Genomic DNA, 20,800 nt, shown 5'->3' with positions numbered 1-20,800 from the left:
GCGGCTTTAAGCGTAAAAACATTTAATTTTAATGGAACAATAAGCAGTTCGATGCAGAGTTATAAGGGAACCAGAAATTTGGCATCGGACCAAATATTAAGTCCAAAACCTTATCTGAAACGATATTTAAAAAAGCGAACCCCTAATTAGGCCGGAAAGTTGGTAAAATTTCGGCACAAATGATACCAAGTGTGAAGTCAGGCCTTAAGCAAACCTGTTTTATTTAACCTGGACATAAACCCGACCAGACTTACAATTTTGCTTCGGTGTACAAGTTGTCAAAAGTGCGTGTGTATGATCGGGCTTTGAAAATGTGACCCTTTTACTGCGCACCGTAATATATGTTTTTTAAATGCTTGGAAAAAATTGTTTTGCAGGGACAGCTTATATTAGGTGTTGCTGTCAAGCATAATATCAACTTTATATAGCTCTTCTGTATTTCTATGCTGACGTTTCGACGTCCTATGCAGGTCGCCTTCGTCAGGGTAAATAACGCTGAATGCGAGTAGTACAGTGCACGATAAACAAAGGGAAAAAAGAACAAGGGACATATGTTTAGGATATTATGACGAAATGCGAATGTGCATCACATTACAAAAACGTAATTTAGGGGTTATATTGCGAAAGCAGTTCCATTATTGAAAAGTTGAAATAAACTACTTTTTTTTTATTATAGCCTGTAATGCGAGCCGAGAAGATAACATGGTTCTTAGTAAGTCCTAAGTTTGATAATTATTCTTTGTTCTTAATGAGAGGTCTCATGCTGGGTTCGTTAGAAATGTGTTAAAGGTTTAGCCTAAAGCAAAAACCAAAAATCGTGGTAAAAAAGGCAAGTTTAAATTTCTCCAAATGCACAAGAAACAACCGTATTCGTGGTGTTTCTAAAACTTCGAAAAAAACGTGCAGCAGCGCGACCTGGGGAAAAAATCTCTGCTATCTTTCAAAACTACAATGATTGCTATCTTCTCAAACAGTCGCGTTTTTTCAGGGTTGGCGCCATTTATACACATAAGCTATAGTACGTAATGCCTAGGGCTTCAAAGCAGTTTAGAGGAAAAATAAACAGAACATTTACCGCAAGTGACCAACAATTGTTGTTCCAAGAGCAAAAATCAAAAGCAAAATAGTTTTCATTATAGTATGCTAAAATACAGCGAAAGATTAACAAAAAATGCTGGGTAGTTAAGTTGTTGAGTTGAGTTAAGTTAAGTTTATTAAGTGCCAAGTTGATTTGATTGAGTGCAGCTGAAATAAGAATGTTTTGCAAGCCGTTGTGTCATTTTTGATACAATATTGTTGGGCAAAATATGGCAGCTGTGAAATATACATTACATGACATGGCCACCGCCTGAGCTGCCGTTGCAATTTTCTCATTATGTGTTATTTGGTAACCAAATTTAAATTGGATTTTTCAAATTGTATAATGGTTTAGGCGACTAAAATTACTGCAATTTGTATGTAATTTCAAAGCGTAGCCCGGAGTACGAAGTTTTTCTATTAACGTTTTTCCAACCTCTTTTCTAGGAAATAATACGCCTCATAAAACCACAACCTCTAACCTGCAATGTAACTTGTTATAAATGTGAAGATGTAACAACGTTTCAACAATATGAAGATTTCAAAACATTAATATAAAGTCGCTTCATTGACTAAACAAACTACTTCGTTAACTATGCAATGGACAATGTATAGTTATGTATTCATATGCCTCATATTGATATTAACCTATAACCTCGTTGTACGCGCAACGATTTACCGACCAAGCAATGTCCAATCGGATGGAACTCTTATAGAAACTCTGCAGTTGCATGCGGTGTCGCAAAACAATGATCGAAAGGCTTTGAGAGCCTTGGAATCATTCCAGCACCGTCAGTTAAGAACCGACAAGAAGTCAGCGAATGTGGGTTCGAATCCCACCGATGCCGGATTAGCCACAGGAAAAGCGAGCAATGTGGTCGTTCAGCTATCGGCAGTGTCAAAGACTGAAGCTCGTTCATTGCGCAAGGACATCTTTGACCACTACCAACCAGGTTCGCAATATAATTTAGTTTGTTTTGTTAAACATTACAACTATAATGCTAAACTTTAGCCAACTCACCCCAAATATTTTTGGCCGAATCAGGCCAAACCTAAAATCGCTTTTTAAAGTCCATGTTTGGCCAAAATGTTTCTGCAAACTGGTTTAGTTCTAATTAAAACAACTGTTTTTTGCTTTACAAGAACATTCAAGAACCTTAATAATGTTGAACATCAAAAATAGCATGAAATATTTTAAGTTTGTCGCGGACTCATGAAAAGCCTATAACGCAATGTTTGGGTCTTCGGACTCGGGGTCAAGCAAAAATTGCGTTGTTTCCTATTTTTTTAAGTCTGCGCGCAAAATACATGCAAATGTAAGGTATTTACATTAAAGCTGTTTTCCCAAGGGTTGCGATTTTACAATTGCCGCATAGGTGAACTCAATGTGTAAAAATATTTTTTATTTGTTGTGAGATCAGCAGGCAGAGGCTACCACGGTTAATCCGGCTGGTCAGAACATTTTAATCGACCGACCTTGTTGGAATTTCATCTCCATCTTTCATATGATTCTAATTTTAGACTTGAATTTTCACCCGAAAATCGTCGTGACAAATCAAGTCACGATACGAAATTCTGTTATGAATCTAAACAAATTTCCTGCGATTCGATTTGCTTTGGGTCGATGTAACGATTTTGTTTCCATACAACAGTTTCCAACTTCACAAACCGGATTTAATGTTCGGATGTGGGTATTTGCGTTGGTTGACATGGTCCTTGTTTTCGCTTGAGATAAGGAAAAAGAACTATAACCGTGAAGTGAAGCATTGTAATCATACGAATCACATTATGTAAATTGACATTTGACTTTTACGTGCTTTTAAGCATTGAATCGTTTTCAGGTAAATGTATTTTTTGTTAACTATTAGTTGTACGCTTTCATTGATCAGATTGCTTGTTTACATAGAGATTTTGTTTTTGCTCACACAGTTATGTGAAATGTTTAAGTACGTTTTGTTGTAAAAATGCAACTTTTTTTAAAAGCAAATTTAGACGCAAACTTGCCTTGGCTTAAGCAAAAACAAAAAAACAAAAACACCTAAAATAGGATAAATACCACAAAAAATGCGTGGCATAATAGTAAATTTCCGTTACTGCGTGGCAAAACTGTAAAAAATGTGTTTGCAAAAAATGAATATGCCCTATTTTTCCAGTTATGATTAAAAATTCCATCTGCGCCGGCGATTTTCCGGTGGCATAATGCTGAGTGACCTTGCTGACACCGTCCCTACTTTATTTATTTATCGGTAAACCGTACCTACCTCAGTAACCCGGTATTAACATTTACAAACAGTTATGCGTGACTTCATAACCCCGCGTGCCACTGACAAGAAGTCGAATTCATGCCCTGACGAGTTTGTGTTCGACAAAATACAGTTTGGTGTCGAAACAATCAACATTTGATGTGTAATCGTTTCGAATTCTAAGGCCCGAAAGAGCAAACTGAAATTTGCAGTTCGTGTATTGGGTAAAAAGCGAAAGTCCGCTCAGCAAGTGCAAATTTTTGTTTGTTGGCGAAAAGCTGAGGTCTAAATATAGTCCAAAGTTAACTTAACCCTTCCGGTAAAAAAGCTGCGCACAAATACACATTGGCTTCTCATACGAAGTACAAAAGAAAATAAACTGCGCTAGACGCATGGCTGCATAAGACACGCCACAAAAATGATCAAACGCTATCGTATTTTAGCAAACACGCAAATGCCTAAAAACGTACACACATACAAACAAAAAATGAAAGATTAAGGACACGAACAAACACACAATTCAACACAAACGTACTGATACATACACGAACAAAAACATACAAACGTACAAACACGAACAAACACACAATTCAACAAAAACGTGTAAATACAGACACGACGAAACGCTAAAGCGTACCTTTCCCAAAACATGCAAACGAAGTCATATATACACAAGGGTGCAATCGCAAAATAAAAAGTACAAGAAAAAGGACGTTTTTCTTTGTTTCAGCTTCACATCCCGGAGAAGTTCGACTGGCCGGAAGCCTCATTCCATATATGGGCAGGATACAAGTGGCGTTGCCTGGCGACCGATGGGGGGCGGTTTGTGCCACCGGATGGGACGTTATCGATGCTTTCGTCGTTTGTCGCCAGTTGGGGTTCAAAACCGGGGGCGTCGTTGTTCGAAAAGGGTCCGATTTCGGCGGCTCGTTCGGACCCACAGTTTTAACGAAGGTGAGTGTTTGAAACTAAGTTCAAAGGTCAAATCGTTACAAAGCAAATACAAAGAAAAACGATTAGTAAATTGATGGGCCTTACTCTATATCATGGATTACTACTGATAGCAGCAAAGAAGTGAAGTCCTGTTTATACTAACAAAAGAATGCCCTCATATGGTTGAAAAACTAAATGCTAAAATAGGGGTGCACAGCCTTTTAGTTGTTATTAGCACGGTCACAGGTTTTTTATTTCACTTAGCCAACAATATTTTGTCAATGCACAGTTGCACTTATGCCCGGCTATAAACTTATCCTTGTGCGCATCATTTGTGCGTACGACGTGAAGCCCTGATTTAAACTTACCGGTTTTAACCACAAGACTGTAAAACTCAACAGTACCTTGCATGCATGATTGTTTCCGTTACAGCTTGATCACTACACAACCGGGCGATCAATGTAACGTAGCGAAAGAAAAACAGAATTATTAATCGACTGTCCGGTATATGATGGTGTTGTTGTTTTTTAGGTTAACTGTGACGGCCATGAGTCGAGATTGGATGAGTGCACGGCGCAATCATGGGATGGAGAGAACTCACTTCAGTGTGAGGAGATGGCTGGTGTGATATGCGGTGAGACAAACCAACATAAGTCAATTTGTATTGGACATTTCTATGGTTCTCAATGCTTTTCCAAAACCTTAAGGCCATAAATTATAGTAGAATATAATAATAAATCTATTTGTACATACATTGTACAACATACACTGATTTTGTTTCTTGGAACCCTGTTTAAATATTGAAATGTTCAATTGAACCGTCAAGGTTTATCGCTTAAAGGTTTGTGCAGATGATGAGTTCGTTACCGAGTCGTGTACTTTTTCAGGTTAACTGCTTTATTTCATTTATGTAATGCAATTCTTGCACAAGGCCGTGTTTTCAATCCAAATATAAAAAAATATATATAACTTATAACTAAATTATATAGGCCTATAAACTGTTACAAATTCTCGTTGCTGGACATTTGCTGTTGTTGGAAGGCCGGACCGCGAATTTTAGTTTTAAACGGTCTGTAGTGCAAAAATGGTTGCCGACCCCCAAATCAAACCGTTTAACCTTCTGCTTTGTAAATACATTCCTGTTTGAAACCTAATTGCAATTTATGCTATTTATTATTTATTGCTTTTTATTTAAAACAAAATTGTAACCTAATTTTGAGCGAAAACATGTTTCTAGAGTAAAACGAAAACATCCATAAAATTCATGCGACTCTTTAGTATCAAAAAGAAAGTTTAAAGCAGTTTATCATGATAATCAAGTCGGGTCATTTGCAGCTTTCATAAACAGGTTTTTTCACTTCTAGTTCGCTTGAACTTAAATCTAGTTACTCAGGAATGTGGCTTTGGGAGTAGTTTTCAGTATCCCAGCTACTCCGGTGATAGTAATCTTAACCAAACAACCCTGACAGCAATTTGTGCAATCACTTCATCGTAATTGTCCCAGTATAAGTTGCGGTCAACCAGAACCAATCTTATCGGGATCTTACACCGTGGTTCTGTGGTTAAGGAGAATATTTTTACTTTTGTTCCAAATCTATGATTGCAGCATTTTTTCACTTGTTCAGGTGCATGATGCTACTATCTTGACTTATACTATATTGCCTTTTACTTTTGAAACCAAGAGCGCCACTTTTAAATATAAAGGAATTGGCTTATTGTAAACTGTTAAATGTTTCAGACAGTTTGCCTGGATTCTTAAAGTTCTTATCTAGGAATTTTTAAGAACCTCTAAAAACAGTTTATATTATTAAAAACTGCAGAAGTAGTTCAGCTGTATGGATATTATAATAGTTATATGCTGTGTAATTTTTTTCATTTATTCGTTCGAGACTTGTAAAAATTGAAATTTCCGCCAAAAAATCTAAGACCCCAAGTATAAAACACCCGCCTAACGCTTCAAAATAACCAAAAAAACAACCCGCATCGGCTTAACCAATGAGGGGCTTTCATTTAATCACGTGATCATATCGTTGCAGGTTGCCCTTTCACCAAGGACCCGAACGTCATTTCGCGTTGCTCGTTCGACACTTCGTTCCCACAGGACAAGATGTACTGTCGCTTCTCGTGCAAACCGGGATTCGAATTATCCGGTTCCAACCTACGACGATGTGACGTAACCCAAACTTGGTCGGGGAATCCCCCAAGATGTGTCGTAGGTGGGTAATTGAGTTTCCATGGTAACAAACTCTTGACATTTTGTCTAAAATACGTCAAAATTATTGGCCCTAAATGAAATCATTTTCTAATATGCAGCCAGGCTTGGATAAGAAAATAATGCAAAATGCCAACTTACTCAAATGTATCATAAGTCGGGAAATGTTCATTTTCGAATAAAAACAGCAGATAATCTTATAAAAAACTTTACTATAAAATTTATTTTGCTAAAACTCATCTTTAGTGTTTATGAAGGGCAATACAGGGAATTGAAATCAGAAAAGCTAATAGTTCTTTCACAAATGTATGTAATATTTCGTCTTCAAAAAGTGCCGTTCTTGATGTTTTTTGCTGCTTCGGTGCCATAAAACGTGTTCAGGGAATCAACTAGATTACCAGACATTTAAGAACGACCAAATTCGTTTCTTGGCGTTCAGTCCGAATTTTTTAAGTTTTTTTTTTCATAAGTCTATGACCAAAATCTCGAAACATTAATTTGACAGCACAAATAAACGCGGCAACAAAAGTCTCAAAATTTCATGAGTTCAATTGTCTACTTAGGTTGATTGATGAATTTTCAGCCTTAAAGCGGTAGAACCCACACCCAAAGTTTATATGCTTAAGAGAGCATCAAAGAATTATGTTAATCTGTCGGAGAACTTCAATGCGCTAATTGTGTTTAGAACCAAACCACCAATCCAGATTTTATTACATTTTGCCAGCTGCGTTCGCCCTCCAGTTTCACACAACAATTTAAGGTAAAATTTTTGAGGGTACGACCACCCATGTATATTGGTTATTGTCTAAAACTGTTGCTTAGCAATTGACGATCAGTTAGACAATATAAAGTGTGATACAATCAACTTGAAACTTCGTTCAGTGGTTTGGAACAACCACCGCCCGATAAAAGATTTTTAAGCCTTCAGCAATCTAATTGATTTTTGCAGTGTGTAACAAACATCTATAGAAGGTTTTACAAATGTCGAAATGCGGGAGTGCGTCACAACGGAAAAGCTCGTTTTGTTTGTTACTGAAAGCAACTCGCCTCAGTTCTAATTCGGGTCGGGCTTTTTTGGGCCAGCTTGAATTAAACTGGCTTAAATCGGTCTTGTCTTCACACTCGGTATTATTTGTGCCTCAATTTCACCACCTTTCGTGCCCTTTTCGGGCTTTTTAAATCAGGACTAGGTTGGGTTTAAGCTTAAACTTTCAAATTCGGGTCGGGTTAAGAATTGTAGGCCGAATTACAATATGGTCCTACCCACCTGTGAGGAAAAAAGTGGCAAATTGTTTTCCAAAAAAGTTGGTGTTTCATTTCATGCAATGTGTTCAGTAAAAAAACTAGTTTAATAGTTTAAAGAATCCACTAATCGTTTTTGAAAAACAAGAAATTTTATGCCCATTTCAATTTGTCAGATACAGCATGCGACCAATTACGCAAACGACATCTCTTCTCACGTATACGTGTATCATTGAAGATTGAACACTGACAATGAGCTGTTTTCCATCACAATGAGCTGTTTTGTTTCAAATATGAATTCTTTCTTTCTATACCTTGAGGTGTTTCGCCGAATTTTAAGTGCGAGGTGCATGAAATATAGCTGGTTTATTACCTAGAAACTGCGTTGTGACTTGAAACATCCCGGCCACCCAAGCTAACGTGTTTGTTGTGAGGAAAAGTGGGAAAAGGTCATACGTGATGGTTAAGACAAACCTAATCCAGATGCTGTAGCGCCGTTATTTATATGGAATGACATGATTAAAAGCAGCCGGTTGTGGCTTAAAGTTGATGAGTCATTTTAACCCGATTTGGTAAAGGTGACATCAAGGTTTGGTTGTTGTAAGAAAAGGGTGGGTTCAGGTTAAAACAAGTTAAACTGTTTGTTTCAAATATAAATGTCGTAAGTTAGGCTCAACCACAAAAAACGTGTAAACCTTGAGCGGACAAAATACACAACCGTCAGTGCTGTACAGTTCATTTATATCTGTGGTATTTAACAAGTTGACCCGTATTTTGTACACGAGGGTAACTTGTGATTTTTGGCTGAAACGAGTCAAACATTGACAAGAAACTATATCTTGTCATGGCTATTGTTTATTGTGGAAAAGTATTATTACGTCTCAGATACTTACCAAAATTATGGGAAACTTTTTCTTAAAAATGTTTTATTTCACCTTCGAAGCGTTTCTTAGCATGATTAAGCAATTAACTGGCGTTGGCATATTTGGGGTGCATACAAAATCAAAGTTAAAGCAAGAAAGGACAACTTGCATTAAATAATTCATTGAAATATTCAAGCAAAATTTCATTGAAATAATCAATTCTTGTTTTTCTTTCCCAGCCAGAAGCGCTTGCAGCAAGAATCCTTGTTTCAACGGTGGGGAATGCAGGGGAAGTACCGAAACCGGTACCAAGTACACGTGTTCGTGCAAAGCGCAATTTACAGGAGAGCGATGCCAGGTTAGGAAAATTGGGTTTCTAATCTAACTAAGATCATTGTAGTTTTTTCTTTTATTGCTTTTAACAACCTGAAATGAATTCGGACGAAACAATTTTGAGAAAAAGTATGAAATTTCGACAATTGTTTGCCTTTCTTAAGATGTTGTAAAATGGATTAGCCTACTGATGGTCGCGTTTTTGACTTTAAACTCTTTTGTTAGCGTAAGAAGAAATTTAAACAAAATAATTGTGAGAATTTTTTTAAAATTGGACAAATTTTTATTTTGATTAAAATGGTGTTAAATGGATTATTGGCGTAGAGAAAACATTTTTGAGAGAAAGCATAACAATTGGACAAAAAATAATCTTGGTTAAAATATTGTCATGAACTATTGGCGTTGTCCTGGCTGAAAGGAACCATTGCAATTAAGTAACAAATTGTTAAAACATTTTTCCTCTAAAACTTTTGTTCCAGACCAAAGTTCGGTGGAGATGTGGGGAGCCAACATCACCCGGTGACCTTTCAACTGTTCGTCCTCTCATCCGAATAGTTGGAGGAAGAGAAGCGATTAAAAATAGCTGGCCGTGGATCGTCCAACTACGGGAGTAAGAACGTTTCAAAAATGATTTATTTACTGGTGAAACTCATATGTACCATGTTGTTGTTTCGTTTCAGCTTCTGAAAAGAATCATTAAGATTTTCTAATTTGAAAAAATGTCATTTCATCTTTATTTCACTACTTTAAAAATGTTCAAAACCGGCGTCTGTTTTACTCTTTCCAAACAATTGTATTTTTTTAGACTCTATGGTCGAATTCTAATTAATACTGTTTTTAGCAACGATGAAGTTTTTTGCGGAGGTTCAATTGTGGCACCAAAGTGGATTATCACAGCTGCTCACTGTATGAAAATGAAGTAAGTGGTTTCATTATTTCGATGTTGTGTATGAACATCACTCTACTCTGAATACAAATAAACAATTTACATACAAAAGATACAAAACGTATATTCGCCAACTGTAAGGGATATATTGTAAAAACTCGTATAAAACACAAACAAATAAAACACACCGTTTTAGCTGTCAGTAAGTCCGCGGGTTCACCATCAACCCGCATTCTTCAAGAATTTCCTTTTTGCAGTTTATTATTTCCCCAAAAGCATCAATGCTTTTAACCATTTATTTGTTTTGTTTTTTTACGGGGTTCGAAACCAGGACGAATCCCAAAGAGGTTTTTGTCTTTATGTAGGTTAAGCGTCTTTGATAATTCTGTATTTTCTCACGGGGTTTCGAACCCAGGACGTTCGCGATTAGGTTTTTGTTGTCTGTATACGGTTCAGGGGCGCCGGACAATTCGCACAGGTTCCTACCCTAAATTTCTGTTTTTTTCCACGTGGTTCGAACCCAGGATTCTTTTTTGTTGCTTAGAAACTTACAAACGGGCCCCAACAGCGACAGCAGGTGGACTATAGTGGCCGGTCAGCATCGCCGCCAGGAGCGCGAGAGCAACAGCGTGCAGCTTGGGATAGTCTACTTTCTCTTGAACGACTACAGCAACGTGGATATCCCTCGTAAAGACATCGCAATGATCAGACTCAAGGACGAAATCCATTTTGGTCGTCACATCAGCCCGATCTGTCTTCCAACATCCAGATGGGATGATCCTCCTCCCGGGAGCAAATGTTGGATTGCTGGATGGGGAAGTTACAGTAGGTGGCGCTGTTGGTCATTTATTTGTCAGTAAGTAATCAACACTAACATGTGCGGAGCAGGAACTTGGCCGAATGGTCTGGCGCGCCTGACCCACATACAGACATAAAAAAAAAACTTGATCGGGATTCGTCCCCGGGAGTGTCCTGGGTTCGAACCCAATATGAAATGATTTTTTCATTTTTAATACAATGTCGAGCATGTCTTTTTGTTTTTTTGTAGCTTTATTCAATCAGCTGCCAGATGTGTTGCAACAAGGGGACATCCCCATTCTTTCGAATGAAAAATGCAAGAAGATTAAATCAAGAGGTTTCAGAGATTATTCGGCGATCGGGTCTAACATGATTTGTGCAGGTTACTTCACAGGGGGCGTGGACGCTTGCAAGGTGGGTAAACGCGATTTTTTACTGCATACTTCTGTTTGTTACATGTCACAACGCTTATGATGTCAGAAAAATGACGTATGTATTTTAAAAACACTTCGAAAAGTCGCGTGTGTTTCTTGACAAAATCACTCAGTGTTACAAGAAACTTACCTTTCAAACTGTTGCTTATGCACGAGATACTACATAACATTGTAGAAATATGTGAAGCTTCTCGTGATCCCGTTGAAATCGCTCTGTGGGCCCCTTGGGATTGCGAACCCAAATTTGAAAACCGCTGCTCCAACCTAATGGACGCTGAAATATATGGATCTTAACACAAACATTTTTGACAAAAAAGTCTTTAAACCAGTGGTTTGTGGACTTACTTAAACAATCGGTTCACCTTTTTCCAAAATCCAAATACTTTGAAATTTCTGCCCTTTGTCAAACCCAGATTGAAATCCTGCTCAGAAAACAAATGGTTTTAACTTTCATTTTGTTTTGCTTTATTCAGGGAGACAGCGGAGGGCCGTTAATGTGTCAAAGAAGCGACGGAAGTTTCTACCTCTCGGGCGTCACCTCGTGGGGATACGGCTGCGCTGAGGCTAATTTACCTGGCATCTACACCAGAGTGACGCACTACCTCGAATGGATCAACCGATTTATTGCCATGTAGTAACAAAATGAAACGTTTTTTTGTAACTTCGACTTCCCTTCATGAAACCGGGTTCTCTTGTAAGCTTGGTGCAGCCAACCACTGTAAAAGCTTTATTTGTTTGTTTCTATTTAACCTCTAGAACGGGCAACGCCTGTTGAATGCGTTAATTTCATAATGAGTTCATGCACCATCGAGCAGCCTGTTTCGTTGTAAGTCCGCTGAAACATTTTTTATTTCTTCTTTTGACTCTTTTAACTTAGTGAAGTAACCCAATGCCGCCCAAGCCTCTTGCTCAGGCAAACGCAAGTGGCCGAGAAGGGATGAAAACCCAGAACTTTGTGAACACCAGGGATTGCGCTAACCATTCGGTAATCATGGCGATCACCTCTTTTGAAAGTGCCCATAGCAATACGTCAAAGACATTGCTAAAGCAATTCAATATATCATGCACATATTTTTCTATCTGTTAACTCAGGGGTCGGCAACCTTTTTTCTACTGCGGACCGTTTTTGAAACTGAAATTTCAAGCAGACCGGCCTTCAAACATTTACAAATATTTAGATATGAAAACGCATAAATTAGTTTAACATCTCCGGAAAACATGGGCAAAACGTTTCAAAGCATTTAACCTGAAAAGGTGTACGGCCCGGTAACGAATTCGGCCCGGCGGTTGCCGACCACTGTGTTAACTTACAGACCAATATTTTAACGTCGATTTTTGTGTCTGGCAATTTGTTGGAAAAAAGATGTTTTTTATTCCCAGTAGTAGACCATCGTTCTTTTTACGTCATTACAAAATAACCCTGCCTCGCACAAATACGGTTTTGTACTTGCTACCTCTCTGTCTGTTGCCAACTTGCCATGTATTCGCCTAACAAAGTTGATGCAATTTCAAATATTCCTCTGTAACGCTTTTGCTCAGCATAATCACCAAATTGTCGATGTTTGCCAATAATATATGTATTTTGTCTGATGTTTTTGAACTGATTGTCAAAAAGTAGAATGAGATTTAAAACAGAGAGAGACACAGAGAGAGAAAGAGAGAGAGAGAGAAGACGAGAGAGAGAGAGAGAGAGAGAGAAGAAGAGAGAGAAAGATAAGAAGAGAGAGTGAGCTGAAGATGAAGAGAATCTGAAAGAATTAACGCAAAATAAAGTTATAGCTTGTCCGCGTGTCACCAACAGTTGTGTCCATGTAATGTTTCCCGCCAAACGATCATTCGTCCAACATATGCGGGAAGATTTGTTTTATTTGGGATTTTATCCGCCCAAATCTTGTTCTTAAATATGACCAAAAGAATTTCATCTCTCGCCGTTTTTATCCTGAATCACTGTCACGTGAAGAACATGGGATGTCACGTGCATGTCGACCACTCTGCTGGCTGGCATTGAATCGCATTGGGTGATCCCGTGCGATGCCTCAAGCTGGCCATCGCGATCACCGCGCAGTAAAGTTAAAAAGTACCAGAGTCACAGGCGACGCAGTAAAGTTAAAAGACTTTGTTTGAAAATGTTATTAAACTCGCGAGTCGGTTGCACTAGGCTTTCGCTTTTTTACCAGCTTTTAAATTAGTCACCTGCCTACGTCGCCTGTGACTCTGATAAGATGCCGATTGGCTTTGTTGGTTGCTTTGGCGTAGTAAGAGTTTAACATATTTTAAATATGATGGAGCCTTACTCAAGCTAATAGGCATCACCAACATATTACAAAAAGTCCCTTTCTCTCTGTGAACGCACCAACGTGACTGTGGTGTCCTAACGTGTAAGACATTATGCCCAACGAAAATAATGCTTGCCCTAAACCTTTTAACATTGCAAGAATAAAACGCGAGTCGTTGAAATAGCTCAACGTGGAAGTTTGGTGTGATTAATTGGAATTGTTAAAAAACTTTATGTTACCACTAAAGGTTTGTTTGAAACAGAGTAAAGTGAGCTTCTGTATGATAATGGCCGCATCGAGTTTGCTCCCACACCTGTTTTGTAGATAGACTGTTAGTTTAACGAATTTTACGCGATCGCCCGGGTCGGGTTTCATGTTGAATCTGTGATCGACTAAGCCTTGCCACCGCGTTTATGTTGCTCAATTACTTCGACAACCTCGGAATTCGATTGAGCGGTTTCAGTCACGGTGACGACATCCCAACAACATAGTTGAATCGAAATCGTTGCAGCGAAATGAAGTCGTCAGAAACTTGGAAAAGCGATAAAAACATCGAGTATTGTGTTTTGCAGTTTGACAGTGGAGTAATCACATCAGATACTGCCAACAAATGATGCCAGCTTGTTCGTGGTGTTAATAATAAACATCGTATCAAGGTTAGAAGGAACAACGACGCCATCAGACACAAGCAAATTGAAACGAATTTCTACCACCCGTTATCGGTAGTGAGTTTAAAAAATTCTGGCAAACGTTGAGTTATTAGAAGCAAAAAGTCGGAATCAGGTTTTACGTGAGTTTGCAACGTCAGCTAAGTTTCGATTTCGGAACAAACAAAGAGAGACCATACGAATATGCGTTAGGCATATAAAGGTTCAAGTTTCAACAGAGCTTTGAACTGATCACGCACCGATCACGCGGTCGCCACGTGCAACATTTCTGTAGCAGTTAAAGTCAAAGTCGATTTTGGTTACAGGAGCCACACCAGGTACGCCCATGCATGCACTATTACACTCATGATAGAAATTTCAAACGGCCTTTGTATTGCTTATTTAGTGTAGCGTTTCCCGTCGCAAGGCAATGTGTATTAACGAGAAAGCTGGTAGCAATGCCCTATTTCTATTCGGTTGACCTTGCATGACTTCGAGATCGTTTTCATCAAGGGAATTTCACATAATTGGTACCTGCCAAAACCCGGACTTGAGTTCTAACGTTAAACAGTATTTTTTTGTCTGTTATTCTGTGACTGAATACGTAGATCACGCACTAATTTTCATGCACTCAATTGTTTTCCGGATTTGTCTCAAGTTACGGGAAATTACTTTTGTCTTATTTTGTTGAACTTGTTGCACATAATTTACCCCTTTGGATGTTTATTTGAAGCGCGCTGCATCTGGTAATCAATCGCCTACAAATGAAATCTTGTTTCGGTTGGTTGCAGTGATGGAATTCAGTCTAGTTAGGAACCGGTTCGCCTACTTACGCACACTGCATGCAAGTTAGTCCATTTGGTTAAAATTAGCCACGTTACTGCTTCTCTTGTAACAATCCAATAGATCTAGATAAGGGTGATTACAGGGTCATACAAGTTCAATTCCTCCTAGGATTCCTTACGTTTGCCATAGAAATCATATTACTTGATCACGTGACTAAACTACAATTCCGAAAGCAAAATGTCGGAATCAGGTTTATGTAAGTTTGCCAACGTCATGCACCTCTTGATTAGTTTTCGCTTATTTACACAGCGACAACTCGTTGACACAACAAGGCAAGTGCGAGGGTTCAAGTTGAGAACAAACAAAAGGAGACGATACGACTATGTGTTAATAATCACCATTGTGACGAAACCGTTGGATTAGCAGCCGAAGAGGAAGTATTTAGTCGAGCCCAACAGAGTGAAATACTGAAGATTGCAAGATTTGCGACAACAATCGTCAACCATGACAAACGCTCAACCAACTCAACCCAATGTGAGTATTCATTATCTTCAGCGTAATTATTGAGTTAAGTTGAGTTGAATTTATTTCGCTTGGTAAAAGACAGCATAGCGACACAATTGCAATAAAACAATCACTTAGCCGGAAATAGCTGCCCAACGTTGGAACGTTATGGAGCGCAAAAAGTGGAGGGCACAATTGGTGGATGATGGCTAAACGCGCTGCAGCTACACCGTCATTACAAGGCGTTAAGTGACTGGGGCTCACAAGAAAGTGAGGTTGCGGCGCGTTATGAGTAGAAACGACTGGGGGTGGGACGTTGGTGGAACCGATCGAGGGGGCCCTAAAAACTAACCACCCGTGTTAGAGAAAAAGGGTGGGGTTCGACAGGTATAGAAACCCTGTCGGATAGTTTCAGGCGCCGGAAGAAAGACCACACACACAAAGTATATATTCATGCTATTAGTACACTTTGGACTAATATTAAGCTATCCAGGCAATTTAAATTGAAAGAAAAGAATCGACTACTCAATTGAATAACTTAGATATGAATGACAAAAACATAAATAATGAAAAACCAGAAAAAAGCAGTATAATAAAAATAAAAAGATAAATGAAACAAAAACAAAAAAATAAAAAAAACTCGGCGCAAGAGTTGGTTGAACAGCTTAGTTCACTAGATCCCATGGTGAAGTGACGCTTCAATCATTAGATTACCCTGTAACAACAAAGTCACACAGCAGCAGTTTACTAGTTCCAGATAGGATGCAAAGTTAATGCAGTCACGACAAGACAAAAATATTGCAAATTAAATTTTCAGTGCTTGGTAAAAAATAAAAAAAATTGGATGTATTTGTGTGTTGGTCAAATAAATTTTTTTTTAAATAGAGAAAAAAAACAAAAACACACACAGCAAGAATACGTCAAACCCATGCCAATGCAGTAAAAAAAGTGTTTGGGAAAACGTTGATTTGACCACAGAGCCAATCGTCCCAACGTCAATGGTACAAGAAAATCCAAAAGCATGCTGTTGGTGGCCTGAGTTGTCACGGCACAGTTTATAAAATATCGTGGGTTTGTGAGTGCAGTAAATAGTGATGTTTTAAAGTGAAGCAGGCCTGAAAATAGTTTCCAAACTTACACGCTTTATGATACCAAAGGTTCCCCCGCCGCACTTTCGCCAGCCGCATGGTTGCAGGCAGTCGGATAAAAGTGCCGATTTTAAAAACGGTCATAACATTCGAAAAACAAGATGTAAAGACTTGCAATTCGCAGAAGTACTAGATATGAGAGCAAATTAAGGGGTGAAAGTCGGTAGTCTAGTTCAGGGGTGTGCAACCTGCGGCCCGCAGGCCAAAATCACCTTGAGTTATATAAATGTGCGGCCCGCGATCTAATTTTGGCAATTGTATTTGGCCCCACAGTAACAAAGGTTGCACACCCCTGGTCTAGTTTACAGTATCTCGAGCTCGTGCAAACAAAAATAGGTGATTTTTTCAATAAAATGTCTTGTTGATTCTGCGTCCCTAAGTTCTGCTGGGATGCTATTTCACGTTTTTGGGCCAACATATTGCATCGATTGGTGATTTATACTTGTGTCATAATATGGTTTTAGGTAGCTGGAGTCGGCACGGGTGGTAATGTTTTTTTTATGTTTGATGCTAAAGAAATCAGCAAATGTAGATGGAAGCATGCTGTTGTTATGTTTATACAAAAATGTTAGCACTTCCCGCATAAATACCTGGTTTATTGTAAGTAAGCAGTTATTTTTCATCACTTTTTCGATATTGTGAGAACTCTTAATACCAAATATAATTTTAATAAATTTACTGCAGATGCCCTGTAATTTTGTAATCAGAACTGATTGACCGTGTTGCCAGTTCACTATACAGTAGCGAATTATGTTTGTTTGCATGAGTGACTTTTCACGCTTTAAGCGAGTTTTGAGCCATTTGTGCAGGCATCCATGGCTATATATAAGCTATTGCTGCCAGACATAATACAATTGCCAGATGAGCTCTGTAAACTTGATGCATGGCTACGCTTTTGTAAAACGTCTTGTAAAGCTAATTGCAATTTTGCAAATTGTTTATAAATTTCAGTTGCGTGAATTTGATGCTGATGATATTCTCTGTGACCCAAAGTCAAGTATTGTGGGTTCTGGAAGTTTCGGAGTGGTTCTAGTCGGAAAACATAAAAAACTCAACAAAGTTGCTGTTAAAGTCATGGAATGCCATGGCGGGGTGCAAACTAAGAAGCTATTTGAAAAAACGTAAGTTGGTATTCATCTCAAAATTTTTTGGTTTGCAATGTCATTTGCGCAATTTTAACACCACGGTAATTTATATTGTTAGATTGTATACAAAAGCAAATTTCAAGAGAAAGCAGATTCTTAACGAACTTTGTGCAACCAATTGGGTACAAATGAGAAGCAAAAATGACATATTTTATGTCATTAGTTTAATTTACACATAAACGAAAACAAACAAAGTGCAATTAATCACATAATGTTATTTACTGTATGAAACCTGTGTGACGAAACCATACGGGCAGAGTCACCAGGGTTGTTTTGTTTTTTGTCCAAATGATTTTTTAGACTTTGAGTTGCTGGTTGTCTTGCTTTTTAGCATGAGCATTGCTTACCATCTTTCAATTTGAAGTCAATATGGGCTCGATTTACTCTTGTTTAAATTGGTTTTTAAGCTCTGGCTTGTGGTACTGAAAAGACTTTTGGCGTTTTTCGAAAAGTAAACCTGTCATCACAGTCGATTGTAGAATGGCGTTCGTTAGCCTCGGTCTAATATTGTTGGGCGACTGACTATTAATTAAACTTAAATTTCAACAGCGTCATGAAAGAACTAGGCAAGCTGCAAACCGCCCAAACTGAGCACGTAGTGAGGACATATGGCTGGTTGACGCTGTCGTGTGGCATGGGAATAGTCATGCAGTTTTATGAAGGTGGTAACCTCAGAGATTTCCTACTCAACGACGAAATCAGTAAAGGAATTCCACTCCGTGTTCGTCTGATGGTCGAAACAGCGGACGGAATTGCTTTTATTCACAACTTGCCTGGTCAGAACTTGGTTCATAACGACGTTAAACCTGAAAACATTATGCTTACGAGAGATCTACACGCGAAATTGGCAGATTTTGGCGGGGCGAAGCTTGCTGCTACAACTGGATCATCCACTTTTCGACTTCCAGCTACGGGAGAAAAAATTCAATTCACAGCTCTATACACCGCTCCAGAAAAACTTAAAAAAGTGACAATGAAACCTAGAAAAGATCATGATGTGTATGGGTTTGGCTTGGTAATCCATATGTCTCTTACTTGTGAAGAGCCTTATCCACCAGCTGATGGAGTTGCTTTGTTAAATGCCATCATCAGCGGTGAGAGGCCAAACTGTGATGCGATTGATGATTTGAAAGCAAGTCTTGAAAACAACGACAAAGCAGAAGTCGAAGTGATGGAAGAAGAAATGAAAAGATGCTGGGAGCACGATCCAACAAAACGACCAGATATAACTGAAGTGAGAGACAAATTTCAGAGTTTAGTTGACGCACAAAACCCAGCAGCAATTTTGCAACAAGTGACAAATTCTGTGAGGCAAATGGATTTAAAAGTTAAAACACCAGCTGAGAATCAACTCGTTCCGATTCGCCAGTTTTCACCACGTACCCAAACGTTTCTCACACCAACAGGTAATACTGGACATTGGTTGAATAAAGAGACAAAAAACAAAAAACTTGCAAATAACAAACATTTATTAACTTTAGCGTTTCGTCGCTGTTGTAATACTAAGATGACGCCATGTATAACTTTACTTCCGTCATTTAAGTGCATTCCTAATGGATGTTTGTTGATTGACAGAATCGAGCAGACCAGCAAGCAACGTCGACCTTCCCAGTTCATCACGTGACACCCCACGAGGTATAAGTTTACGACCACAAGAGATGGAAGACGCTCATGACGTCATATCACCACAGCAACATGGTATTAGGTGTTTTAAACATTAAGTTGCGTAATTGTGCTTTTTCTGGTTCCAGTTCGCTTGCATGAGTAAATGGGTTTGTTACGTCATCTTTTCAGTTATTAAACTCGTTACAATGGAAATAAATCAAGCAGTTCAACAAAATTTGACTTACTAACCCTACCTTATAACTTAAATGTGTGATTTGTTTTAAAAAATTATGAAATGTTTCAAATTTGTCATCAATTGGATTTGATGACAACCAAAAATCAAAACCAAAATTGTTTATGTTTAGATGATGTCCATAGCACAGCCCTCGATGAAATATTTCAACTCAAAAGTAAGTGTTTTTTATTTGTTTTCATTAATTGCTTTTGTATATTTATATGCTTTATTGGTTTCAGCTGAAAGCAACGAAAAATCCCAGTTGGTCGAGAAATACTCAGATTTCGTGAAACGGGGAAAATACAACGAAGCAAATTTAATAAAACAGCAACTTTCAAGGTTAATTGAAAGTCAAATCAAAACCACAGCAATTGAATTAATAACTTTCGCTGTAAAACTTCGAAATGCAGAGAAATATTACGAGTCGATCCTGTTCTGCCATATTGCATCAGATTTCTATGCAAAGCAACAAAGTCCTGATGACGCAGCGAGAGGTGTAAAGGATTGTGCGTTGCAATTGAGTGAAACAAACAAGTCAATGGTGGACAGCGACGTCACAAACAAATCGATTGTGGGCGATCACGTGACCCTCTTGATCGCTGACATGCGCCAACAGATTCAAACTCTTCCAAATGTCGACGACAAAATTCGATGTGTATGTGAGGTCAGTTGTTTGCATTACATTGAATACAGTCTACATTTGATCGGCTCCTATCAACTGAGTGAAGAACCTATCAAGGAAGGAATAAGTTTGTTGATACACAAGTTTGGCGATGATGCAGTCAAATATGGAGTCTGTGGTTCTTTGCTGAACAACCTTGGGTTCGTCTGCGAGATAACGTCACGTGATGAGGAGGCCGAAACATATTACACAGAAGCAATTGAAGCTTACAAAAAATCTGAGGATTTGACCGAAGAACAGCGAAAGCGACACATGGACAACAGCCAAAAGAATTTGCGAAATTTAAAAGAATGACTAAAACAATAATGTCGTTATGACGTCACTGCATCGTTTTTGATTGTCAATAACCTATTTCCTAGTATGTGTGAGGTAACAGTGAAGAACAATTGCATGTACCAAACTCAATTTTCTACCTAAAAATTAGAGTTGTTACAGAAGTTGACTTGATTTTTACTTCTGATGTGTGTGTCAACCATTGTATGTACACCCTACGATTACGTTTACTAATCAACGGTTTACAATTCTGTTTGAATTAGGACAATAAATTAAGTCAAGGCCCCCCTTAACTGGTCCCATCAATGTTCCAAATAGTGATGAACCCGCCTCAAAAGGTTCGGGCCGAAACCGAACATTAAATTCGGCCGAATCAGGCCGAACCTAAAGTCCCTTTTCCTATGGATGTTATCAAATAAATCGTGTGTTGTTGATGCAAGTGAACTGGTTTATGGTGCTCCAAAACCACTTTCGAAAT

The 20,800-nt window shown here is 38.5% G+C and overlaps 2 protein-coding genes across 2 annotated transcripts; both read left to right on the top strand.

The window, feature by feature from the left end:
- Positions 1–1,684: 1,684 nt before the first annotated feature.
- LOC145216629 (neurotrypsin-like) lies at positions 1,685–12,611 on the top strand. Its single transcript, XM_080084518.1, has 10 exons — positions 1,685–2,030; positions 4,051–4,274; positions 4,785–4,887; positions 6,290–6,469; positions 8,810–8,928; positions 9,383–9,513; positions 9,745–9,822; positions 10,334–10,614; positions 10,838–11,001; positions 11,495–12,611. The coding sequence occupies exons 1-10, from the start codon at positions 1,685–1,687 to the stop codon at positions 11,654–11,656; spliced, it is 1,788 nt and encodes a 595-aa protein (XP_079940644.1). The 3' UTR covers positions 11,657–12,611.
- A 2,584-nt stretch (positions 12,612–15,195) lies between these two features.
- On the top strand, positions 15,196–20,731 carry LOC145227653 (uncharacterized). The gene is made up of 6 exons (XM_080092540.1): positions 15,196–15,264; positions 17,334–17,503; positions 18,077–18,933; positions 19,103–19,225; positions 19,498–19,542; positions 19,607–20,731. Exons 1-6 carry the CDS (start codon positions 15,235–15,237, stop codon positions 20,341–20,343), a joined length of 1,962 nt encoding a protein of 653 aa, XP_079948666.1. The 5' UTR covers positions 15,196–15,234; the 3' UTR covers positions 20,344–20,731.
- The last annotated feature ends 69 nt before the right edge of the window (positions 20,732–20,800 follow it).

Source organism: Phallusia mammillata, chromosome 1 (assembly GCF_965637545.1).
Source record: "Phallusia mammillata chromosome 1, kaPhaMamm4.hap1.1, whole genome shotgun sequence".
NCBI lineage: Eukaryota > Metazoa > Chordata > Ascidiacea > Phlebobranchia > Ascidiidae > Phallusia > Phallusia mammillata.
The sequence above is the reverse complement of the archived record's forward strand: the minus strand, read 5'-3'. Positions and strand labels throughout refer to the sequence as shown.

What these genes read in the sequence shown, in the direction of transcription:
- LOC145227653 (XM_080092540.1), top strand. Translation starts at nt 15,235, where the DNA reads ATGACAAACGCTCAACCAACTCAACCCAAT. An exon ending in CTCAACCAACTCAACCCAAT is followed by an intron (nt 15,265 to 17,333) that starts GTGAGTATTCAT and finishes TATAAATTTCAG; the next exon opens with TTGCGTGAATTTGATGCTGA. An exon ending in CATATCACCACAGCAACATG is followed by an intron (nt 19,226 to 19,497) that starts GTATTAGGTGTT and finishes GTTTATGTTTAG; the next exon opens with ATGATGTCCATAGCACAGCC.
- LOC145216629 (XM_080084518.1), top strand. Translation starts at nt 1,685, where the DNA reads ATGTATAGTTATGTATTCATATGCCTCATATTGATATTAACCTATAAC. An exon ending in TTACAGGAGAGCGATGCCAG is followed by an intron (nt 8,929 to 9,382) that starts GTTAGGAAAATT and finishes CTTTTGTTCCAG; the next exon opens with ACCAAAGTTCGGTGGAGATG. An exon ending in GGGGCGTGGACGCTTGCAAG is followed by an intron (nt 11,002 to 11,494) that starts GTGGGTAAACGC and finishes TGCTTTATTCAG; the next exon opens with GGAGACAGCGGAGGGCCGTT.